This window comes from Canis lupus, chromosome 24 (genome assembly GCF_048164855.1).
Source record: "Canis lupus baileyi chromosome 24, mCanLup2.hap1, whole genome shotgun sequence".
Lineage (NCBI taxonomy): Eukaryota > Metazoa > Chordata > Mammalia > Carnivora > Canidae > Canis > Canis lupus.
The window spans coordinates 48,721,940-48,746,733 of NC_132861.1; the positions used below are offsets into that span (position 1 = coordinate 48,721,940).

A 24,794-nucleotide genomic window follows, 5' to 3' on the forward strand; every position below is an offset into this window, starting at 1 on the left:
AGGGGGAGAGGGGGTAGGCTAGAGGCTTGGAGATTAGGCCGTCGGTGCAACAACAAGTATGTCTTATGGGGAAGCCCTGCACATTTTTGTCTGCCATATTACAGGGCAGTATGTTTGGAAGAGGTTCTGGAAGGCCTGCCCAGGCTGGTGCACAAGTGCTCACCTGGGAGGAGTATGGCACACATTTATTGCGTGGTAAACTCTGAGGGACCCTTCCAGCTGAGCCAGAGCCAGTGAAACAGTCAAGTAAGGGCCAAAAGTAGGGGATGAAGAGCATCCTACAGATCAGGGATATTAATAAGCAGAGTTGTAACTAATGAGGTGGTGGTGGGAAGAGGGAGAAAGTGGAATCTGGGGTGACTCTGAAGGTTTATGACCAGACATAGCATTGTAATCATTAACAGAAATACTGGAAACCAAAGAGGAGCATTTGGAGATCATAACAGATCTATTTCATGCGTGTTAATTTGATGTGAAGACGAAATATTTAAAGAATATCTGTGGGCATGTTTCAAATCCCTGAATGATTGGATCTGGGGGTCAGAGATACAAATCTGAGAATTGTCCACATATATTAGAAGTGACTGTCCATGCCTTGGAAGGAAATGAACCCTCAGAGCCTGTGAGGGGTGGATCGGGAGGCTGTGAACTACACCTGGGGTATATGTTCACCTCACCGGTGGTCAGTGAGGGAGAGCCAGGGAGGGGAAGCAGATGCTGTGATTTACAAGCTAGAAAGAAACTAGCTGAGCATGGCAAGGCGATGGCAAGCATGCCTAGTGCACCCCCTCTTCCCCTAGGGCCGACATTGCTATTGAGTGCAGCACTCATTCTCCAAGAGCCTGAAGCCAGCCTTGGGAATGCACGGACTCCTGGCAGCTGCTCAGAGCTCTCTGTTACAAAAAAAATGAGAAGTGTCCTGCATCCCTCCCGTAGCATCTCAGAGTAGGAAGGCTCTACAGGGCATCTCTGGGAGGCTCAATATCCTCCGGGCTCCCTCTGAAGAAGACACACAACAAGGGACTGAACCCTTCAAGGGTGTGGCATCCCAGTTGGCTGTTTCATCTGCAGATAGCTCCTTCAGGGAGAGAATCTTCTGCAAGTACAGACACAAATGGAGACGTAGAAGATGCTAGAAAAGGAAACTTGCATCCAGTTTAAGTAGATGCGGAAGACAAGTAGCGGGATTGACTTTGAAAGTGAGAAGCCGCAGAGGAGATGCTGCAGGGAGAGTAGATTTGGATAGCAAGAAATGAAGTCTGACAGTCGGATGTTTCCGTGAACACTTAAATATGTTTGTTCCCATGAGCAGATTTTGTATGCGTAGGTAAGTTCTGTTTAACATAGTTAATAGGGTAAAGCCAAACTGCACTGTAGCGGCTGGATTTGAAAGTTTGGTCTTTGCACCAGCTATTACCAGTGTTTCAGTGGAGAACGCTCCCTAACAGCTATTGCAGTGGAACGAAACAAAAAATATTGGCGTCTCTGTGCCACAGACCCCCCATCATCGTTCTCACTGCTTTGTACCAAATCATCTTAGGGTATGTGTACGCCAGCCCCCAGCCACCCCCACCCCCCGACGATGTCTCCCATGTGCCGGAACCCTTCCCCTCTACCCCTGTGCAGTGCCCAGCAGCCATGTGACTGACCCGTGGTCGGTGTGAAGCAAACTCCGTTCTGTCCCTTAGCTCCAGGGGTTATAGCTCATGATTCTGGCTGGAACACTTTGTGGGACCAGTTGTGCGGAAAAAAAATTTAAGATTTTATTTATTCATGAGGGGCACAGAGAGAGAGGCAGAGACACAGGCAGAGGGAGAAGCAGGCTCCATGCAGGGAGCCCGACGTGGGACTCGATCCTGGGACCCAAGAATCAGGCCCCGAGCCAAAGGCAGACACTAAACCACTGAGCCACCCAAGCGTCCTAGTTGTGCAGAAATTTAAACTAGGAAGTTAATGGGTGTGATTTTTTTTTTTTAACTGAAAGATCCAGTAAATCCTGATCCGGGGGATCTTTTGTTGTGCATCTGAATTTCACAGATTAAGAAAAGTGTGAGCCTGTTCAGTAAATAGAAGCAACAGTTGTCACACTACACCCGTGAATTAGCGAGTTTTCCCAACCGCCTGTGGCTTACGTCATTCTTTCTTGTCTGTCAGCTCATTGGGATGGTTTTACACAAAGTACATGAATTCGAGGTTCTATCTTAACAAAATTCAGTATAGAAGAGATTGTGATTTATAGTGTTAGGATATAAAACCCTGTAGATGAAGAAGCTGGGCCTTAAAAAATCTACAGATGTAGTGTCTCAGACAATAATTGCAAGGTATGATACAGGTCAGTCCTGGGGAGACCTGTTTGAAAGTCACAACTAGGGTTTTTTGGGGGGTCAGGGATTAAGATTTTATGATTTTAAGATTTTATGATTAAGATTTCATTTGGAGAGAGAGGCAGAGGAGAGAGAGAATCCCAAGTAGACTCTGCACTAAGCAGTGGAGCCCGATGATGGGCTTGATCTCACGACCCTGAGATCATGACCTGAGCCAAAATTCACAGACTGAGCCACCCAGATGCCCCCACAGCTGGTTTTAAAAATGAAAATCCCAACAAGGCCATGAGTGTCCAAGGGCATCCTGGGGTGGGGGCGGGGGTTGGGGGTGGGCAATGGACACCCCTCGCCATCCTCCCCCACCTCCCTGTTCCACAGCAGGTTCACTGTTCTGCTTCTACGTAAACATGGGGGCTCATTTGTTCTCAGGCTCAAGAGCACAATAGATTGAGGTAAAATTCTGATGGCCCCCTCACTTCTGAACTCTTATCACTGTCTCTCCAGAACTCGAGCCAGAGAGAGTCCGGGAGTGAGGGATGCTCACGTCCCCTGCAAGCAAATGGAAGACCCCTAAGGCCCCTGTGTCTCGCGATCCATTCCAGGGGTCCTGCCCTTGCCTTTCAAGGGGCACCCCCCTTCAGCCCCTTTCCCAAGGTTTCCTGGGTCTTCTCCACAGAAGCCCAGCTTGGCCCCCTTTTTGGGGGGTGGGTGGGCATCAGTGCAGCTGAGACCAGGCCCGACCTGCACTCGGCATCTGCACCCCACAAGGTAGCCCCATCTCAGGAGCTTTTAACAACTCCAGGGTTGTCACAGACCTTTGAGAAGCTGGGGAAGCCCTGGACCCTCCTGTCAGACAAATGCTATTCACGTTCCCCCAGGACCGGGTACATTAACAGGAGGCCTTCCACAACAGTTTTGCCAGTGGATGGGCCCATCTTCCCTCGTTCAGGTGCCATTCAGAGCAGGTTCCAGGTCCCCAGGGGACTAAGCTCTAAAATAGTGATTTTACACACGGCACAATAGTGTTCCCAGAATGCGTCAAGGTTCTAAACGTAAAGGCGACATGGCCCTGTTTCCAAGGCAGTTGATGGTCATTCAGGGAAGCGGTTCCCCAGAGCTGGCTGGGCATTCTGGGGCCTGGGGCCACCCCTGGTGTGGGGCTTGGCAGCATCACTGAGTCAGGTGGGAGGGATCCCTCAGCAGCAGTGGCTGAGGCTGAGGGGCCCAGAAGGCGGCGGGGCTGACCCGGGCCCCAGGGCGCTGGGCGAGGTCAGGCTGTGGGCACCCTGAGTGGGGCTCGGGAGCCAGGGGTGTGGAAGGGCGGGGCTTGGTGCAGTAGGTGTGGCCACATGCGAGTGACAGAGTGGTCACCCAGGCAGTGGTCAGTTCAGTAGTTCGTAGGTGGTTCTCATTAGGAACCACAACTGCTCACCGGGCGATGGTAACGCGGCTGCTTCACGGATCGAGTGAGCTGTTGTGCCTAAAACTCCAGCTCGAGGTCTCTCCGTGGTTATTGGTAACTGGTCATGCTCTTTATATGTGGCTCCCCCTGTCTCTTTGTCTCTGTGGCAGTCGGGGCGGGGGAGGACAAGTAGAGGGTCTCCCATGGTCTAGGCCATGTCAGCCTGAGCGGCACATGCCACCAAGCCAGAGGACCACACCATGAGGTAGGCGGCCTTTCCCACATTTTAAGGATAAGGAAGTGAGCCGGAGCCAAGAATGGGTCCCAAGACTCCCCCATGGCAAGTGGTTCGACAGGCTTTGATTGCAGGTCCCACGCGTCCCGGGGTAGACCGTCGTCCCACGGCAGTCGTGAAGTCGCTTCAGGTCCCCTGGATCCGCGCTCACCCTCCAGGCAGAAGATGATGCAATCGGAGCCTTCCTCCCTGGAGTGGGTCTTCTGCTGTTCAAGAACAGAATCCCGCAGGCATCCCCACTTGCTGCTGGTGGATCTGTGGGTCTACAGGCAGTTGCTGGAAAGAAATCAAGACTCTACCCCGAGATTAGCGCTATTAACTTAATTTTCACCCCACAGATACCTCGGTGGCGCGAGTGACAATGTCATTTTCCTGAGTTGCTTCCTCTGTGCCCAGCGCAGAGACACTGACATCACACGCTGATTGTCATTTTTCCTCATCCCTTGAGCATTGATTGAAACCCAGCTGAACCACGCTGGCTTTAGGAGCCACGTCTTGAGTGTTTGGAGGTCTGTGGATTCAGATCTCCGCTGTGTAGTCGGCCGGTCCTGTGTGTGCTGCAGCCCCATGCAGGCGCGATTGAACCCAAAGGCACTTTTATGACCGAGGACTGGCGGAGGGGCCGCGGTCTCATGAAAGCTAAACTCTTCATCCCCACCACTCTGTGTTTCAGAACAAGAAGAAAACTTTGAGTTTATCATTGTGTCCCTCACTGGCCAGACGTGGCACTTTGAAGCCACCACATATGAAGAGCGGGATGCGTGGGTCCAAGCCATCGAGAGCCAGATCCTAGCCAGCTTACAGTCATGTGAGAGCAGCAAGAATAAGGTAAGACCCTTAGCAGGCTGCCCCCCGAAATCAAGAGCCACTGATCGTTAAAGGGAAGTGGAGGCCCCGAGTAATGCCCGAGGGAGGGGAGCATCATATGATGTGTGTGACTGACAAGACCCAGTTATTCTTCTGAGCGGAAAGCTAAATAATTGAAAAGAATAAAAAACACTTTGTGTCGATACGTATCAAGTATTAGTATCCTCGCCAACCACGGCCCTATGGCGGAACCCGTTTTAAATCTTGACGCTCAGCTAATCCCAGATAGAGAGCATTGACCCTTTTATGGTGGATGACGGGATCTCTCAGACCCTTGGGGCTTACGCGGCCACATTTACTTTGTTTGGCGTGGAATACGCTCCGGAGAGGAGAGGCAGACTTAAAAGGTGCACTGTTCTCGTCTCACAAGTGCACAAAATTCAAGCCCGTGTCGAGGTGGAACACCGACTGTGGTTCCGGACGCGAAGGCAAAGCGGAGGCGCCAAGACGAGCGCGGGGAGTTGGGGGAGGAGACCCCGTCCATTCTCTCCCCTCCGCTGGCGAAGCCCCAGATGTGTTTTGTTCAGCAGTCGGAGGTGATCCTTTGCAGTTGTTTAGTCAGAAACCAAACAAAACACCCGTAAGCCGCCTTACCTAGAGCCCTGCCAGGGATACTCCTCGTAGAAAAGTCGCTCTTCCCATTACGGCTTCTTCTCATTCATGATTTTATGGCTTGGGATTTTCATGGCTTGGGAGGTCTCAACCGCTTCTCCGGGACACTGTAGAGGCTCAAAGAGCGTTTCGATTTTTCACACTCTCTCCAACTAGGAAAGGAGAGAAAGCACCGCCCCGCGACCTGCAACTTCATTTTGTGACCATTTGGAGAAATCTCTGCCAATGATTTATGCTCAGCTTCATCATTAAGAAGGGAGTCTATCTTTCAGAAAGATGGAGTGTCTTTCTTTATTACCCTCTTCACCAGGGTAAACCAGACCACAGCCGTTATTATTATAATGTAATTTGCTTCTCTTCTTTAAAGATGTTTTATACCCAAGGTGGAGAGAATCCCTGCCTTTCCTTTCTGAGAACCTTGGCTTTACTGAGTCACGTCCACGGACGAGGCTCCTGAAGTGAGTGCAAGGAAGCTTCTGGGTCTCCTCGCAGATGGGGATTGACGACACATGTCATACACCAAGCACGGAGCCTAGCTTAAGAACAGGAGTGGGGGGATCCCTGGGTGGTGCAGCGGTTTAGTGCCTGCCTTTGGCCCAGGGCGCAATCCTGGAGACCTGGGATCGAATCCCACATCGGGCTCCCCGGTGCATGGAGCCTGCTTCTCCCTCTGCCTATGTCTCCGCCTCTCTCTCTTTCTCTCTCTGTGTGACTATCATAAATAAATAAAAATTTAAAAAAAATAAAAAAAGAACAGGAGTGGGGAGAACATGTGGCTGAGCAGACACATCCTCCAAAGTGTGCACACCGTCATAGTATCTCACGTCAGACTCGAACCCATGCCACATCCTCCCGATTCGGGAAGAGCTAAATCCCCCATCTCTTTGTTCCATTTCACACCCTTACCAGAGTCTTCCCAGCTCTTTGGGAAAACAGCATCACATCTGGGCCTGACACACCAGCCTAAAATGCTGTTCCCTTTGCTAGCTGTGTGGGCTCAGGGGTGCTCTCCCTGGGAGGACTCCCTGAGCACCGGGGAAGACAGGTCCATACCTGTTTACCTTGGGAGTTTGCTGGATCGATGGCAGAGTGCACAGCAGGAAAATCACATCCAAGAGATAGCTGGAGGGAAAATACAGACTCATTGAGAATGAGCTCTAAGAAATTTTAGCTGCCTGTGGATAATTCAGGCATGGGCGTACACGTGCGTACATATGTGTACGTGTGCTATAGAAGTCAGGTAGAGAGACAGGCACGTTCCTCTGTGTGCACGGACACACATACTCCAGCTGCCAACCTTAAATTGTTAAATACACTTTGAATAGTGGGATATCTAACCAAACGGAATAAAATCTTAATAATGCATTATGTTAATTAGATAGTAGAAATGAACAAATTACAATTTATACTATTAGGTAGTAAGCAATCCTTTGGGTTTTTAAAAGATTTTTATTTGTTTATTTGACAGAGAGAGAGGGTCAAGCAGGGGGAGGGGCAGGCAGAGGGATAGGGAGAAGCAGGCTCCCCACTGAGCAGGGAGCCCAATGTAGGACTCAGTCCTAGGTAGGACCCTGAGATCACGACCTGAGCTGAGGGCAGATGCTTATCCCACTGAGCCACCCGGGTGCCCCAGCAATCCATTGTTTTACATCAAACAAATCTGACATGAGATGATTCAATTTACGAATTCTGACCTAAAAATCAAGCTTATCTTAAGTGTCCTCTAAAATTTTTTTGGGTTTAGCCATTATTAAACGTGTGCATCGTTAGCTTTAGAAATAGTACATATCCTGGGTGCCTGGCTAGCTCAGTCGGCAGAGCGTGCGACTCTTGATCTTGGGATCATGAGATGAAGCTCCACATTGAGCACAGAGTTCACTTTTTAAAAATTAGCTAAAAAATAGCACATAGCCTTTTACCTAGCACTTCTGTTTCCAAAACTTTGTCACCAGTAAGTAATGACAAATGCAGGCAAAGATTTAGCAACAAGTGAGTTCTTTATAGCACTATTTACAGTGGAGAAAAATTGGAAACCACCTAAAGGTCCATCAAAAAAAAAACTCCAGAAAGATGTTCTTAACGTTGAGTGGTATGCAGCCGCTCAATATGTTGGTGTTAGAGAACACCTGGTGGCATTGAGAAGTGACAGTGTGTCATTAGGCTAAAAGCACAGATTCCAAAGCAATATGTGCTGGCTTTTTTTTTTTTTTTGTACATGTATGTGTACAGGTGTGCTTTTAAAAACAGGCTAGAAGAATAGATCCCATGATGTTAATAAAACGTAAGTACAGATGATCACAACATAGCTTATCAATTCTTATATTGTTCTTATGCCCCTTCTGAATTTCTTTAACTTGTAGAGAGAAGAGGGGTTAAGCATCAATTTAAGAACAAATGCCCCTTCCTGCCCCCCACCCTAGTTAGGGACTTTGTTGCATAGCAACGGAGATACTCTTAATGTGAAAAGTGCATCTCTAAGGCATGAAGCGTGGTGTGGATGTGGTTTCCTGGCGAGGAATCATGAGCTGTGTCTCATGGTGTTGATTAAGCCCTGACCCATGGCTCATAAGCAGATTATTTCCCATTCTTCCGTCTTCACAGCAAGCAGACACGACAAAGCACGTTAACCACTTCCATTCTCCGGCGGGGGTGGTGGGTCTGTGTTCACTCACGAATGATCCAGAACTTACTTCCGTCCTCGTTTCTGGTAGAGTCACCTCATCCCGTAGGTCTTAACGCAGAGCACGAAACATTCTCCGTCAGTTGTGCTTTCTTCCTGAAGAGGAGTGGCTGCTTCGAGTGGTCTTCATCCTGCATCTGCTGAAAAGGGTTGAATTTTGCCCTGACATTACTAGCGGATGTGGAAATGTCTCCCAGGTGCTTACACCTTGCATTTGTCTTTCTTCCCGTATGCCCAGTCCCGGCTGACGAGCCAGAGTGAGGCCATGGCTTTGCAGTCGATACGAAACATCCGCGGGAATTCCCACTGCGTGGACTGCGACACCCAGAGTAAGTGTGGGCTGGGAGGGGGGCCAGAGGGGGGTTGGGCCCTCCTCACGGGAGATGGGATGCTCTGAGAGGCCCACGCTGCAGTGGACCCATTTCTGACATTCAGCACGTAAGATGTATTATGTGACGTGATGACTTTTAATTCCAAAATCATATGTTCTAGATTTTGGCATCCAGTGGTCTTGGTCTTTATCTTTTCTTTCCTTTTCTTTTTTTCTCTCTGTGTGTGTGTTAGAAATTCATCATAGGATAAAGTATATGGTGGAATCTGGTAGACTTCGTAATTACTGCTTCCTGCCTTGAAGTAACCGAGTTTTACTTCATGCTTCCCACTGTCCAATACGTAATACTCTGCTCCGAGAAAGTCATTTTGTTGTTATCCTTGAGGCTAAAGACAGACTTTAATTTTCTACATCCCAGCCCTTCGCACAGTGCTGGATGCATTCAGTAAACTCTTCCCAGTTATATTTTTTGTTGTTGTTGTTGTTGTTAAAAAACAGACCCGGGGCACCCAGGTGGTTCAGTCAGTTAAGCGCCTGCATTTGGCTCAGGTCATGATCTCAGGGTCCTGGGATCGAGCCCCACATCCAGTTCCCTGCAGCAAAGAGTCTGCTTCTCCCTCTCCCTCTCCCTCGGCCTCCTTGCCACTTGTGTGTGCTCTCTCTCTCATCTCAGGCAGACTTTGTGCAGAAGTTGGTGTTTACAGGGGGCTGTGGAAGCCGGCGAGATCTGAACAGGTGACTGAGGGAGTCATGCAGTCAGGGGAGCAGCAAGACATGCAGCTCAGTGGCTGAGGTTTGTACATTTATGGAAAGAGTACCTGCTGCTCAGGTTGGAGGCTGGTTGGGGCCAAAAGAGGTGAGGGCACTGTGTGGCAGGAGGTGAGGGTGCTAAGTGGAGAACATGAAAGCCTTGATCTGCATCTGTAAACAGTGGGAGCTCCTTGGAGATTCAGAGCAGGCGTCGGAAGGGTTTTGCGCTGTGCTTGGGGAGATTGTCCTGGCCCCACCACCTCCTGAGGAGTGGAGGGAGGGGGCGGCCACTGAGAAGGATGGTCAAGCAAACAGTAAGAGGCAAGCACTAACTCAGGATGTCAGATTAAGGGGAACGGGAGCCTCCTCTGAGCGAGCCCGGTGCTGCGGGGCAGGAATGGGAGAGGTTGGAGGCCAGGGTCTGTGGCCTCCAAGTGAGAGAAGGGGGTCTCTTCCTTAAGTGTCTTCTTTTGTTTGAATATTTTAATTTTACTTTTAAAATGTGTCTTGAAATGAAGTTAGTATTAAGTGTGCGTTTTTATCAAAAAGTTGTTAAGGGAGAGTTTTTATAGCCGTTCGAGCCTCCATCAGAAGTGCCTAAGGTCGTTCTCACCACACAGCTCGAGTCCCATAGAGGCCCGATTCCGGGGCTCACGGGCTTCGTGGTACGTGGGTCACTTTCGGGCAGGAGTCCTTCCTGGGAGCAGGGGGGTCGTGGGACCCCCAAAGTGGGGGTCAGGTAGTGGGGAGGGGAGGCCCCTGAGTAGTTGTGCAGGGACGGAGGGTGCGGGGAGAGGCCGAGAGTGGATTATGGAGGAGAAAGAGGTCTCGAGCTCCCAGTCCTTAAACATCAGGGCTCTTAGTTCTCGTGACTGAGAGTGTGGGTGCTGAGGTGGGCCCCTGACAGGGAGGAAGTGGAGGGTCTGAAGGGTCGCTTTAGATATCCCGGGTCACAGAAATCGCAGGCGGAGCTCCCTGCCCCCCTGCTGTATTTTTTCGGAGAACCAGGAGAACATCGGGGGACAGAGATCAAAGACACAAGGAGGTGACACATTGGCAAAGGTTTTTTTTTTTTAATCAAAATACCCAATTTTGGTGAAAATGCTGGGCAGTGTACCACCCACACGCTGGCAGCGAACTGTAAAACCTCCCCAGGGCAGTTTGGCAACGTACATGAAAAGCCCCAGACAAATGGGTGCCCCATACTCCTGCTCATGCTCCGGGATCCAGGGCCATGGGGGCGAGCAAAGGGGCGCAAAGCTGTAGCGCCAGAGGTATTCATCACGACGCTGTTTACAGAGCAGAAAATTTAAAAGTAGTTATATATATATTTTTTAAAAAATATTATATTGAGATGGAGAAATCTTACAATGCTCTGGAAATGAGAAGGTATTTAGGCAGTGAGTCAAGGAGACCTAGTGAATCATTGTAGGGATTTAGGTGGAAAAGATCCGTGAGGATGCATTCCAGAAACGTTGACCCCACGCATCCCTGCAAGTGGTAGGATCTTTGGTGATGGGGGTCGTCTGATTGTTTTATAGTGAGCACTTGTGTCTGAGGAAATTGGCCTGTATCTTGGCGTGTGCAAGTACGCGTAATGGCCAGACACTAAACGTAAGGAAGGGCTCTTGTTTCTGGGTGTTGAAGAGGAAACGCGGCCAAGAAGAGGCTGCAGCTTTCTGCCGGGCCCCGGAGAGCCTGACTCCTCCTCCAGGGACCTGGCCCTGCCTGCACCTTCCCGGGGAGCCCACAGGACGCCCTTGCAGCCCCCGATGTCACAGCTTGGGAGGTCCCCCCTCATGCTTCCAGGGGCTTCTGGCAGGAGGGGGTGGCCCTGCCAGGCCACCAGTGTAGGGGAGGCTTCCTTGGACGCCAGTGGGATCGGGGCTTCCGTACTCTGCTGCTGAAGCCCTAACACAGGAAAGGACACCCTGCCCTCCACGCGGGTCCTGGGCACCAGGCCTGGGGCCTCCGGCTGGTGTACAGCCTCGGCGGGTTTTTGTTATTCTTACTGATTGAAGGGCTTTCTTTTTTTACTTTTTTTTTTTTTTTTTTTTTTTTTTGAGAAAAGAGAAATTGAGAATAAGAACATGACTTTTCTGGGTCCCGGGTAGCTTTGTGTGTTCTCCGCTGCAGCCTGATCGTGCCGTGGCTCTGCTCCTTTCGCTTCCAAGACGTTATCAAACCGCAACCCAGAGGGTAGGGCCCGCCTCCGCCCGAGCCAGGCGCCTTCGGGACAGGGGGCCACGCGCGCCCGCGGGCCTCTCCGGGAGCCCCTCGCACAGCACGGCCCGCCGGACCCCAGGAGCGCGGACCAGAGGCCAGCGTGCTCCCGCCCCCGCCCCGGCCACGGGCTGCTCGGGGAGGTCTCCGCCTTCCACAGTTCCCTCAGCTGTCTGAAGGCAGAGCCCGAGGGGCCCAGTCCCCGGGGTCCCTTCTCGTTGCACGGAGCTTCGGCAGAGGCCCCCCGAGGCCCCGCCAGCCTGGCCCCGGAGACGGGCGGCCCCGACGAGGACCGTCCACGCGGACAGCGCTTGGCTGTGGCCCGACGGAGGGAGACAGGATCAAACCGAGGGGAGCGGCTGTGCCCTCCGCTGTGACGGCGCAGCCCCGAAGCCGGGACAGAGCACGCGCCCCTGTCCTCCACGCGCTGTCGGGGACAAAGGTGGCAAGAGGGAAGGCGCCCATAGGAATTGGCTAATAAATGCTGCGTTCCAACACGAAGAATTATTTTTAATAGGAAGTGCTTACGTATGTGTCAAGTGAACAGAAGCCAGAAGACGTCTTTTGTGTAGTGCATTCCTTCCATGAAAATACGCACAGATAAAAAATACCAGCTGTCCACGATCGGAGTGGGTGGTAGTTCCAAAGATTTGCTTTCTTCGTTCTTTGTACTCTACACACGTCTTTTGTTTTGTTTTGTTTTTTTCTTTTTTTTTTTAATAATTACACACATCTTTAAATGAGCCTGTTCCTTTCCTGGTTATAAAGGGATCTCAGGAGAGGATGGAGGGGGACTTAGGGGCGTGGGCCCGTCCATCGGCCTTTGTCCCTGTGAGAGCGAGGCCATTTGCTCCACAGTCCTGGGCTCCAGGGGCCACAGCCGCCTCTCTCGGCCCTTCCGACTGGCTTGTGAACGTTGTCCCCCCAGTTTAGTTGTGTCCCCCTGGGGGAGAGGGGATGGGGCTTGGGGATTTCCGTGACACACGGGGTTTGGAGCTGTAGGAACTCTGCTCCACCCACCCCTCATTCTTCCTGAGAATGTGCCAGAATGCCAGGAGCCACCTGTCTGCACACCTGGGAGACCCCAGAACGGTTTTCCAGAATGGGCTCTGAGGTTCCTTAGCTCGGGGGAGCCGTCTGTGGAGGGAGCCGCTGATGCAGTCAGTTTGGAAACCCACAGCCTCCATCCCTCGAGGAGCTGCAGCCCCAGGACGTCTGTGCTTCTGGGAAATCTGCCGTAAAGATAAAGCGTGGCCAGGCCCCTCGGACAGTGGAAGTCTGTTGAGGGCACCTGTTGCCAGCCCTCCGGCAGGAGAGTCAGGAAAGTCCCCCGTCAGGAGCCCTTGAGAAGCCAACACCTTGGAGCCCTGGCGCGGACAGACTCACGGAGGCAGTGCGGCCTTCCCACCGCTCCGGGGCCCCCTCATCCACGAGGCCCTCCTGCCCCCCGGGCCGGAGCTGACCCCGCCCTCCCGGCTGGTCCCCTTGCCCTGGATGGAAATCACCCTAGCTGATCTCCCCCCGCCGTGCTGTGTGAACGCTGTAAGCGCCTTCTCTCCCGTTATCCTGCCAGATGTCTGGGAGCGTGTCTTACCCTTGTGCCTCCAGACCTGCCCCAGGAAGGGGCTCCCCTCCCCCCCTAGTCTCTGGGTGTCCCAGCAGAACCTGTCATAGGAGCACATTCAGCCTCTCACTCCTGTTGCCTTTTCCTACTGGTATAAAAAGAGACTGCAGATTCTGTAACTATCAGCCTGACATTGTTGGATCTTTGCCCACATGTCACCTCGGAGAAGCCTTCCCTGACCACCACGGGGTCTAAATCACACACACGGATAAGATCTGTGTCCCTCTTGTGCTCCATAGCGGGGTTTTCCCAGAGCACACATTTACCCAACATGCAGTGTGTTGTTCTAGGTTGGTCACTGGTGGTCTACCCCATGGAATCGAAGCCCGACACTTAACCCCCAGGACAGCCCCACGGGGTTGGGCATCATTGGCCTCGTTTCTTACTCGATGCCTGGAGAACAGAAGACACTTGCAAGGGGCAGGCAGGCAGGAGGCTTGTGTGGACAGGCAGTGGGGGTCACTGCACTGGAATGGACATGGGAGACCATTCAGGGCTTTAAGGCCATGCTGGCCCCACCTGTCGGCCTGAGGAGGCAGCCCAGGGCCTGCCCCGATGCATCCTGGTGGGTGCAGGGTGTGTGACCCCGCAGTGTTGCTCGCAGTGCTTAGATGCTGCTGCCACCTGCTCAGAAATTGTTCTCATCTACTGGAGCAGAGGCAAGGCCGTCCCTCCTGGGCCCCAGCAGCAGGACACTCAGAGGCCATGTCCCTGCAGCCACTGGTCTTACTGAGGTGATGGCAGGTCCCAGCAATACTTCACTTCCCTCCACCTTCAGTGTTTCTAATTTTCACAGAGATCTGCGTGTAGTCATTGAAACGTGTCCTGTATGTCCTCCTTCAGGGGACACCACACCAACGGTCTCCGAAGCTCCTGGGGCAGCAGGTGGGGTGGCAGTGCGCTGGGTTCCCAATCGGGGGTCAGGACCGTTGGGGTCCTGTGCCTGTAGGATAGCCCAGAGAATGGCCGCAGAGGTGGGCATTGGCACCCGGAAGGGGGACCTTCCCACGTTGAGGCAAGTGGCTCATGGTGACAGTGGGGACAGTGTGTAAAAGCATTCACCAGTGGCTCTCAGCAGTGGGTGGAGGTGGGCACATTAACCTCCTGGCTCCTAGTCCATGTCCCACACCTAGCTGCCCCAGCCAGCCCCTAGGACAGGACGGGTCCTCCGCTCTAGCTCGGCCATTCCTTCAGTCCTTCCTCCTCCTCTGCCTGAGGCAGGCTCTGAGGTGATGCCATGAACGAGGTCGGGGCCCCTGGCACTGCCCTTCTGCAGGGAGGGTTTTGGGAAGTGAGGCCCATGTCTGTGAGGGGCTCCTAGGAGCAGCTGGAAGGCTGCTGTGAGGCCACTGGGAGGGGGACAGTCCCTAGGAGGCCAGGTGCGTCCCAAGGCCTGCAGGAAGAGAAGCCCGGCAGAGGGACGTACGTGATGCAGGGGTGTCAGGGAACTGAAGTGCTCCTGAGAGAGAGACTGGCTCGCTTCTGATCCTGCTGGTCAGGACTGCAGCCCAGATCTGGATGGTAGAGTGGCAGCCACGGAGGGGTTTTGAGTTAAGGTGTGACACAGTCAGGCTCACCGAGGAGACCGTGGACTGTGGGACATTAGAAGGTGTGTGGCCGTGGACGGAAGGCTGCTGCTTCCAGCTGGTGACAGGGGCAGGGGGGAGCGGTGGGGACAATAAGGGAATGAACATCGAGAAACTGAAGTACTTGGTGATTGGCTTGGGGAGGGGGGGCAGGGGGTGATGGAAGGATCAGGATCCCGGCTTGAATACCTGGGTGAATCAGTCCCCAAGTTCCTGGCCTGAATGTGCTGCGATGGAGCTGTGCCTGGCACAAGATGACGTTCACAGAGGGAAATGGTAACAGGGAGGTACCTGCAAGATTTCCAAATGCAGACGTACAGTGGTCGTTACACGTGCTGCTCAGAGAGAGGAGCATATCTGTGTTCGCTCGAAGCAGGCGGTGTCTGTGGATAGTTGTTGGCAGTTGGGTCCTAATGGGATCTGTGGGTTGGGTAGAGTTTGCTTGGAAGAGAGTATGGAATCGAAAGAGATGACCCCGCAGGGCCCTCTGAGGTTAGGGGTTCAGGAGAAAAAGTTGGGAAGGAAATCAAGTTGGGGGAGCCAGACAAGTGCTAGAAAAATCCAGGGAGGGTATTGACCAAAAAGGCATCTAAAGGCAGTGTTGTAAGATGGTATCTCTGGAGGTCAAGTAAAATGACGGCTAAACACGTTGGTCCTTCGGATTTTGCCTGACTTGATGACTCTGGCTACCCTGTCCTGTGGAAACGTGGGGGTAGAGGCCACGTTGGGATTGGGAGCTGCAGACTCAGAGGTGGCCAGTGTAGAAATTGGGTTAGGAAGAGGCGCATGTTCCGCAAACTGTTTACCACCCCACCCTCTCTGATCCCCCCCCCAAGGCTGAGGCCCAGCCTCCATGCAGCCTGTCCTCCTGCACCTGCTATGGGTGACCTCTTCGTTCCCACACGGCCTGTGCATTTATTCTCTTGACTATACCCTTCAGCATTTACTCTGCATTTCCTCATTCTATTTATTTTTATTGTTGTTCTGATTTGGGACACACGTTTCCTCTTCCCGACCAGAACTTGTCTGAGTCACAGACCTCTCTTCTCCTGTATCCCCCCATGGTATCCATCCCACCTTCCAGAGTATCAGATACGAAAGAAATGGCTGGCTGGTTTCTGATGAATTCTGATGACAAGGTCATTTCTGGGTTTTTTTGTTGACTCTTCACATGTACCTGGAGTAAATATTGATTATCCCTGGGATGATTTAAGCCTTACTTTCTTCTATCAGTGGTGAAAGCCATTGGCTGTCAAGGTGAGCTCCGTCTTCACAGATCAGCTGTAGGTTCTGGCATGAAGCCAACCGTGGGCCTGAGTTCTCCGTCTTCCAGCGCTGCCGGCCACTTGCACACAGGGAATGATCCAGCTCAAGGGTTCCAGTTGTGTTCTCTAAGCTCATCTGTTGTCCTTGGTGCACGATCACAGCCTAAAGCATCGCCATTCATTGTGCAAGTCAGGGTTGATCCAGCTAGGCCATAACCTAACCGGTAGACCCTGCCCACCATCTTGCCAGCAGCAATAGAGCACTCCAGAGGTTGCCCTTAAAAAGATCACCAGAAACCATGTCTTCATCAGAGCACGCTTGCCTTCGTGCTTGAAATTTGCAAACACGTCCCTCGTGTGACTAATGAAAACTCGGATGTGCCTATGGTTGTGGAGATGGCTTGGTTACCAGGGACGTCGTAGCTTTGGAAATCCTCTCCAGCACTCCCTGTCTTTCCCTCTGTCAGCAGCCACCATGGTCACATATGATCGCACACGGCTCTTTTCCACGTGCATCTGTGCTCTCGAGGACGCTGCTGTTGAAGTATTAGGAAGTGCATCTCTGTCCGAACCAGTGCCTGCACCTGTTTATCGTGCAGGAAAGTCTTCGGCTTTGGAGCCATATTTTTAAAAGGTGCCCCTAGCATGTCAAACCTTTCAAGATGCCTGACACAGTATAGAGTACTGGCCGGGGAGCATTTTCAGGCCCCCTGATTCTAGGGAGGGACCGCCCGACGTGAAGTCTAGTAACTAACTGGCCTTCTGGTTCCAGAGATCCTGAGGGCAACTGGAATGAGTGATGATGGTCTGACCGCATGTGGCACCCTGTCCCTCTTCCCACAGATCCTAACTGGGCCAGTTTGAACTTGGGAGCCCTCATGTGCATCGAGTGCTCAGGGATCCACCGGAACCTTGGCACGCACCTTTCTCGAGTCCGGTCGCTGGACCTCGACGACTGGCCCATCGAGCTTATCAAGGTGATGTCATCCATTGGGAATGAGCTGGCCAACAGCGTCTGGGAAGAGAGCAGCCAGGGGCGGACGAAACCCTCGCTGGACTCCACAAGGTAGGGACGCGGGAAGGTGGCTCTGGGGCATTCTGTCAGCGGGTCGGCAACTGGAAGTGACCCCAGTGACAGCCTCCCCCGGAACTGCCCAGGCGACCTATAGGAATTGTCTGTATTTCAAATTGGTTTTCAGCAGACATGGATGATTCAGGCTCCTTAAATTTTTATGTTTGTTTTTACACCTTGGGGATTCCTCTCCCCCTCTTAGAAATGTATTAGGCTTCCAACCTGATGAATATATCACTTTAATTAATACATTTCTAATAGGAGTAAGCTGTGCTGTTAACACTAATTATGAATTTTTGTTTCTTTTAATATTGTTATTCTTGTATCTTTGATGTGCATCTACTCAGTAGGTTTCCCTCCCCACCCCCCACGTACCCACAATAAGCGAGTTTGCAGTAACAAAATATATTTTATTTTCTAAAATATATTTCTAACACATTTAATCAGCCAACTAACAGCGTAACGTATGGTGACTCCCTCATTAATGTTAATTGTTACCCAGTGTAAAAAACGCATTTATTTTGAGCCCATTTATTTTCTCATTTTTCATTTACAGCTATTATAAACCGTTTTTGAGTATACATACATATTTAATGTACCTAAGAGGTGATAAAATGGCATGTCTTCTGAGAAAACCTTCACAGAGGCAGAGTGGGCCACCCCGTCCCGGTGGCCGCCCCCCAGGAGGAGGGGGCTGGGGGCTCACTATCCACTTCTTGGTGTGTGTGAAGAGGTGAAGGGAGAAGAGAGGGTCCCCTGTCCTTAGCACTTTTTAAATTCCTCGGGCTTGTTTTGCTGGTGATGAGAGCGTGAGAGTCCGCATGGCGGTCTGCAGTGGGGCCCCACGCGAGGAGTAAGAAATCGGTCTCTGCGCTAAGCCACAACCCTGTGCGAAGTGTCGGTGGACTTTGTTTCATTAACACTGAAAAATGAATTTGTGGTGCCACCTTCGGTTCACTTTAGAGAATGAAGCTGGCGTGTTCTAATCTGCTCTTCGTGTACAGCGTCCTGTGGGGAGGGGGTGAGGGAGCAAGAGGCGCCCAGAGCAGGTTTGTCTGGCATCGTCTCCGTTTGCTGGCAAGCTCTTCGCGCATGAGCTCCACTACGCGGTACCCATGTGGGCAACTTTCTTACAAAGTGAAGAAATGATACACTCCTTTAAATCTTTTATCTGGATTTGTTTAACACCAGCATAGAAATTAGCAGACCATCAGCTAGGAGCATTCTTTCAAGACAAATCTGCGTATTAATATCTATTTTTTCATAGTTTCCTTGGAGGACATTTAGGTCTAACAATGAAATATGATGGGAATTGGATCGCGCTTAATGTAGGAGTGCAGAGAACATCAAAATAAGTTAGAAAAAAATTAATCATGCATTTTACTGTGTATGTGTAAAAGGAGCATATATATTATTTTTTGTATCCTGAATTGGGAAAGTTTGTTTTTCTGTCATAATTAGCCACTGTTTAGGGTGTTTCGATAACAAAGATATGGGTTGATATTTTTAATTGGTAAATATTTTATATGAATTTCATCTTCATTCGTGAGGGTTGTGTGTGTGTTTCACCCTGCGTATTCAGTGTAAGCCCCCGAGTGTGTAACTTTCGCTTCTCTCCAGCATTATACACGTCACATCTTTATATTTTAGAGACATTTCAGAGTCTTCCTTTCTCACAAGTGGAGGGACCGCAGCAAAATCCCAGCTCTTCTTGGGTCACATTCACTGTCCTCCAGAGCTGCGCTGAGTTGCGGCCCTCTCCAAGGCTGTGGTGACAACGATGCTGTGTCATAGCGTTTCCACAGAAGATGAACACCTTTGAGGATTGAATGCTTCTTTGTGCCTTTCGTCATTCTCTCGGGGAGCTTCGTTTTTAATTAATATTCAACAAATATTCACTAAGCACTTTATTGTAGAAAAGAAGTGATAAATGGTGATTATCGCCCTACAGTAATTGGTGAATGTTCTCAGGGCCATAGCTGAGGGCGCCAGGACTCTGGAGAACTCACTGCACGGTGGGCGTTCTTACAGCCACTGTAGGGAAGTGTCACTGGAAAAACAGCATCTGAGCTGTACTTTAAAATGTGGGGTGGGGGCCCCCGGGTGGCTCAGTCGGTTAAGCGCCTGCCTTCGTCTCAGGTCATGATCCCAGGGTCCTGGAATGGAGCCCCGAATCGGGTTCCCTGCTCAGCGAGGAGCCTGCTTCTCCCTTTGCCTCTCCTTTAGCCTTTGCCCCAGCTTGTGCACGTGCACATGCACATGCTCTCTCTCTCTTGCTCTTGGTCACTCACTCTCTCAAATAAAATCTTTTAAAAAAAAATTAAAAATAAAATGTGGAGCAATTTCCAGGCCTAGGGACATGGGTAGTAAGTTGCGGGGGATGGCATGGCCTAGGCAAAGTCCAGGCCCCTGGGGAAGTATAGAAACTGGGAAGTCACCAGCTGTGGGGCTGGACCTCTAGGTAAATGAGGAGGGGTAGGGGACAATAAGGCCAAAGCAGAGCAAAGGCCTGGACAAGCCTTTGAGCCTGCAGCATATTATAACAGCAATCCTAGGGTGGGCAGAGGTGTGGGTTCCTATGTTCATGTGTGACCCCCCTGTTCCCAGGACAGCTAAAGGCAGCCAGCGGCATTGTTGGAAGGGATGGAGATGAGGCAGGGAGGCTGGTTGGAGGGCCATGGTCCTGGTAGATCCTGTGAAAACTGTAGATCCACTGTCAAAAATATAAAGAAACATGTCAGCATAATAGTGCAACGATAATTCAGACACCCACCATCTTCACTAGCTCATGCAGTCTCCTCAAACAGAAATCAGAAACTCAGAGTTGGAGCTAGAATTTCCATGTGGAATTCAGGCTGCCACAGGAGAATGGATACGCAGCCTGGATCCTGCCTCTCCGAAACAAGGAAAGACGCCCCCTCCCGCCACTGCCTCCCATCCCTCTGCAGAACCTGTGATTGTTAGTACAAGCAGCTGGAGGGGTCTTTTAATGTGGCCCTAAGGTAATACTAAAAAGAAATATTTTAATAAATTTTTATTCCTATCCAAGGAAGGGCCAAGTGCAATATATCCAGTCTAATTCTTTGGAAAAGGGCCCAGCTGTTTTCCCGAGAAGCTCAGTCCATTCCATCTTGTTCAGAAGATTCATTCTGACAGTGGAATATAATTAGAGATGTGCCGTTCCTCCCCCAAACACACAAGCACGCACGCGCACATGTATGGACACACACATATTTAGGACCACGGGGAAGTGGAACAGAGCAGATCTTTCTCCAAAGAAATAGCCAGTCCCCTGAAACCACCTCATATTGGTGTCACCCAGGCCCACGGGTGAGTTAGGAAAACAGGCGCCTTTGACCAGCTGGCTGCCCTTCTGCTTGTTGTCCCTGCACCCCTGATTAGGGTAGCTTCGGACGGCTCATAATTGGTTCCAGTGATTCTCAGCTGCCCTGAGAACTGCCGTTCAAACTTGAGCAGCATTGTGATCAATCGAAGCTGACGGCAGTGAAGCAGTATTGACTTCCCATTCCTAAACCGGGGAATCATTAGTCAAGAAAAGCATCTTTTAATTACTCCCAGGAAGAAAAAAAAAAAAATCTTTTTGGATGGATTCTGCAACAACTGCCATTTTTTTTTCCCTGTACATTCGATATTAAATTTATTGTCACAGGAGGGGAGAGGATGCCCTTCGTCCCCCCTCAGTAATGGAGGTTTAATTCAGAGAGGGGAGCATGGTAGAGGAATATCGATGCTACAACAATTAACTACATCTGGGGTGGAATCAGAATTCCCCTCTCTAATTGCTATTGATACCATTTAAGCACACACTTAAAATATCGATTTTTAAATGGGGATGCTGAAGCAGGAGAGCTGTGGTAACAGTGGATGGGATTTACTAGATTTTAGGGGCTGACACAGGGGCTGTAGGCTGTCTGCAGGGCGAGGACTTGGTGACACATAGCACATGAGTGTGCGGATCGCAGTGTGTTGCGTGCAGTTGGACACGGGGCCTGGAGCAACCAGGCAGGGCCCCGGCTCCAGTGCTAGGACACAGGGTGCAGCAGTAGGGCGAAGTCACGGAGCTCTTTGGCGACCCTTTCAAGTCAAGGAATAGTAGGCTTAGAGGCTGAGACAGCAAAACTGTGTCTCTTGAGTGAAGGAAGGAAGGAACAAGTGAATGGGGGGGAAATGGGAACGGGGCCACGTGGAACTACTGCGCCCCCTACTCTTGCTGCCCCAAGGCCTTGGTATTGCTTGTGTGTTTGTGGATGAAATTGGGGCTCTCATGTTTGTGGCACACAGCAAAGCTGCCTGGGCAGACCTCAGCCCCTCGGCGGTGTTTAGGGGGCTACTCTGTGTCACTGTGGTGCACCCTTCTTCTCCATTCCTGTCCCTGTTTCACTTTGGGAGCCTCTCAGATTGCGGTGACCGTGATTTTCTACCAGGGCTGAGCAGAGCCCCCTGGTACATGCTTCTCCTGGCAAAAGCCAGATTCTGCTCGGCTGCCTAGATTGTCCTCCTGTCTCCCACCTTGGGGTCTCTTTGGGGGGCATCTGGCCCGCAACGGTCCTCAGGGACCCCTTGCGGCTGCGTTTCAGGGCAGGTAGCCTATTTACACGGTGGTCTGGAAAACCAGCCGATTTGGTCTCAGAAATCAAAGGAGCCTGGACGTGTGTTTTCAATTCTGTCAAAGAGCCCTTGGGAGAAGCTCTAAGCCCAACTGAAATCCCCCTTCCTTCTGATCCCACTTGGAAGGGAGCCGAGTCGCTGATTTAGGATACACTCTTCTGCCTCTTTGAGCATTCTTTTTCTTTCTGTCATTGTCACCTGCATGTCTAAACTCCCCTCTTGTCTTTAACCTATAAAAAGATGCCACCTTCGGGAGGAAGATTTGGGGCCGGACGTCAGAAATCTGCGTGGGAGAGACTGGCCGCGGACTTCCAGATGGAGCAAGTCTGCCCAGTGACACGAGTTCCGGTCCTTTTTGATTTGGGATCGCCACTTTCATCTTATTTATGCACATGGAGATATTGATAAAGGGGAAATGTATCCAAACTGAAAATAATTGGATCCCTACCGTTAACTCTGAGATATTAAAAGCAGTACCACTTGGCCACGTCTTTGTCTCGTTAGGTTTGATCATAAGATCACAATATAGTAATCTCAGGCTCAAATTTCTGGCATAAAGATGCACTGTTCCAAATGTGGCCTCAGGGAACACGAGTACCCACACAGCCCCAGGATTATCTCATCTTATTATTTTTCAACAGTTCTTGGCCCGCTGAGGTCAGTGTTTTGTCTCTTTTGAGTGTTCCTCTATGCTTGACACCTTTTCCTATTTTCTTTCTTTAAAAAAAAAAAAAAATGGGCAGGGGGAGGAATGGGGGGGGGGAAGGACTTTGCAGTGATGACCAGAACCCATCTGCAGTTGGGTGGCATCTGCTCCCCACATGTCACTTCCCTCATTAACAAGCAATTGAATTAATTAAATGCTACTCAGAACACGCATAACAAGCTACCGGCAGTGTCCAAATTAGCACTGATAATCAAGGATGATTTCCTTTATTATCCTGCTAAGTGGTGTGCAGACTCTGATCTCCCTGTCTGCCCTCATCTATTTACATACCCCCAGCTTCTGCCTTTGGAAGCGGAGGTTATCTTACCTAGTTAATTTGCCACGATCACCAAGCATGGCCGATTGATGCCCTGCCCCCGCCGCCGTCGCCGCGCGCGGCCCCCTCCCCGCCTGCCCTCCCCCACCCCCAGCCTTTGTATCTCAAGCTCACTGATAAATTAAAGGCCACCCCTGTGGTCTCTCAAGTGAGTAATAGAGGCAGAAATTTCATTTTGCAACTGGCTGATTTAATGATCCAAAGGGTAATTAATGGCCTGATTATCTTAATGTTAAATATGTCCGGCAGCAATTACTGTGACCTCCCGCTTGTCAAGGTCCGGGCTGTGCTCTTCTTTCAATTAAGTTCTCTGGGGCTTAATGGTATGAATAAACTCCTCTGATTCTATCATCCCGGACGGACGCAGAGGGTTCAGGGAGCTGGGGGCTCGTTTGGAGTTTTAATCAGCCTGTCTCCTACTCCGGCGATCAGAGTTAACAATTATAACAAGGACAGCTTAACTTTCTTCTTGCCCGTGCAGAGCACACACCCGCCCCCCGACCCCCCGCCCATGCACTTTTTTGTTGTTTTGTTTTATTTATTTTCTCGTATTTATTTCAGTGCTCTGAGGGAGAATCCTGGTTGTGGAGGAAGGCTGCTGTGCTGCGTGAGGCTCGTCTCTTCCAATATAAATTATCATGTGAGCGCTGTGGTTTTGCTGTTTGACAGGCTTAATTAATTGGCAGGAGCCCCCGAAAATGACAGTGCCACTAATTGCAACTCAGAGTGAATTTCTGTCATCGTGGTGTGTCTGTCAGTGGGCATGCCCCGGCCCCAGCCGGCAGAGCGGCCCGCCCTCCCCGTCCAGGCAGGGACAGTATCCTGAGCCAGTGGGGACAGAGGCAGGCTCGGACGAGCTGTGGGTTGACAGGCACGCCATCTGCGTGCAGGACTCTGACGTTCAGTGCCAGTAAAGTTTATATGGTCGTGGCTCTGCAAACCCAACAGCTGCTTGGGGACTTCGGATTTTACTTAAGATATTTTCGTGACTCCTCTGAGCAGGCCAGCTTGGAATCAGACTCGAGATCCGTAACTCACTTAGCACCCCTCTGTAGCTGGCTGGTCCTCATTAGCACATTACTAAATATGCTGGAGTTTACCGGAGCTCTTCCCGGATCAGAAATATTCCACCATAAATATTAGGCCAATTAGGAAAATGTACAAATGAGAAGTGCATTAACACTGCCTCAAAAATAATACCTATAGATTACAGTTGACAACAGATACAGCAGTTCATCCAGTAAACCGAGGTCGGGGAGCTTGGCGGGAATTTATGCTCAGCTGTAGTGGTCTCCGATTAAGCTCTTGTTAAGACTCGCTCCAATTGTAAGAAAGGCGAATTTAAGAAGATTTTCTCCTTTTGGTAAAGTAAAACGGGATCTGCTTTTTACAAGAGAACTGTACCTTCCACTTGGCTTTGAACCAGATGGACAATGTAATGTTCTTGGTGTATTGTGGCCGCCTGCTGCACATGAACCCCGGTATTCATTTGATCCTGCAGGAAACCAAATGTGTCCTGGGAGCCAGTGTTGCTACCAGGGAGCTGTCTTGAGTTGAAAATCCCTATCGTTTACTCTCTGAAATGTAGCAATGGAGACAATTAAGGAGTTTTTTATTTCTAAGAATTTTTATTACCAGTAGTAGATGAAAATGCAAGCCAGTGGCCAGCACCAACAGTCTCTGGGTATTCTGGGCACACCTGGGCCTCTGCCCATTTGTGAGCATATATAATGTCATGCTAAGATTAACCTTTTGGAGCTTGAATTCTGTATCATGGAAGACATTCTAAACAATGGGCCTATGAATTCTTTCTAAAACAACTGCCTCAGTTTAGATTCCTACAATGATAGAGCATTTTCCAAAGGGTCTTTAAAGTGTTGTTTTGATTCTTTTGCACCAGAAACTTTCTTTGTCCTAGGGAACCTTTCTGCTTCATGATGCTATGTGCGTTTCCTTAGCACAGAGCCTATGACTCAGGATGATCCCCGTTTTCCAAGCAAGAATGTGGAGTTAAAGTTGTTGCATCATTTGTCCAGGGTCACACACAGGACTGTGGGACAGATCGTGTGAATTCAAGATCTGCCCCTGGAA

General features: G+C 50.6%; 1 protein-coding gene across 9 annotated transcripts in view; it reads left to right on the forward strand.

The window, feature by feature from the left end:
• AGAP1 (ArfGAP with GTPase domain, ankyrin repeat and PH domain 1) overlaps window positions 1–24,794 on the forward strand; it is a 529,933-nt gene that overhangs the window by 446,973 nt on the left and 58,166 nt on the right. For 8 of the 9 annotated variants that reach the window (XM_072796783.1, XM_072796785.1, XM_072796788.1 and 5 more), the window contains 3 exons: window positions 4,695–4,849; window positions 8,419–8,509; window positions 16,803–17,025. In XM_072796783.1, the coding sequence (XP_072652884.1) occupies window positions 4,695–4,849; window positions 8,419–8,509; window positions 16,803–17,025 (469 nt within the window). The remainder of the gene's footprint in view (window positions 1–4,694; window positions 4,850–8,418; window positions 8,510–16,802; window positions 17,026–24,794) is intronic. The other variant, XR_012016792.1, reaches the window with a different exon arrangement.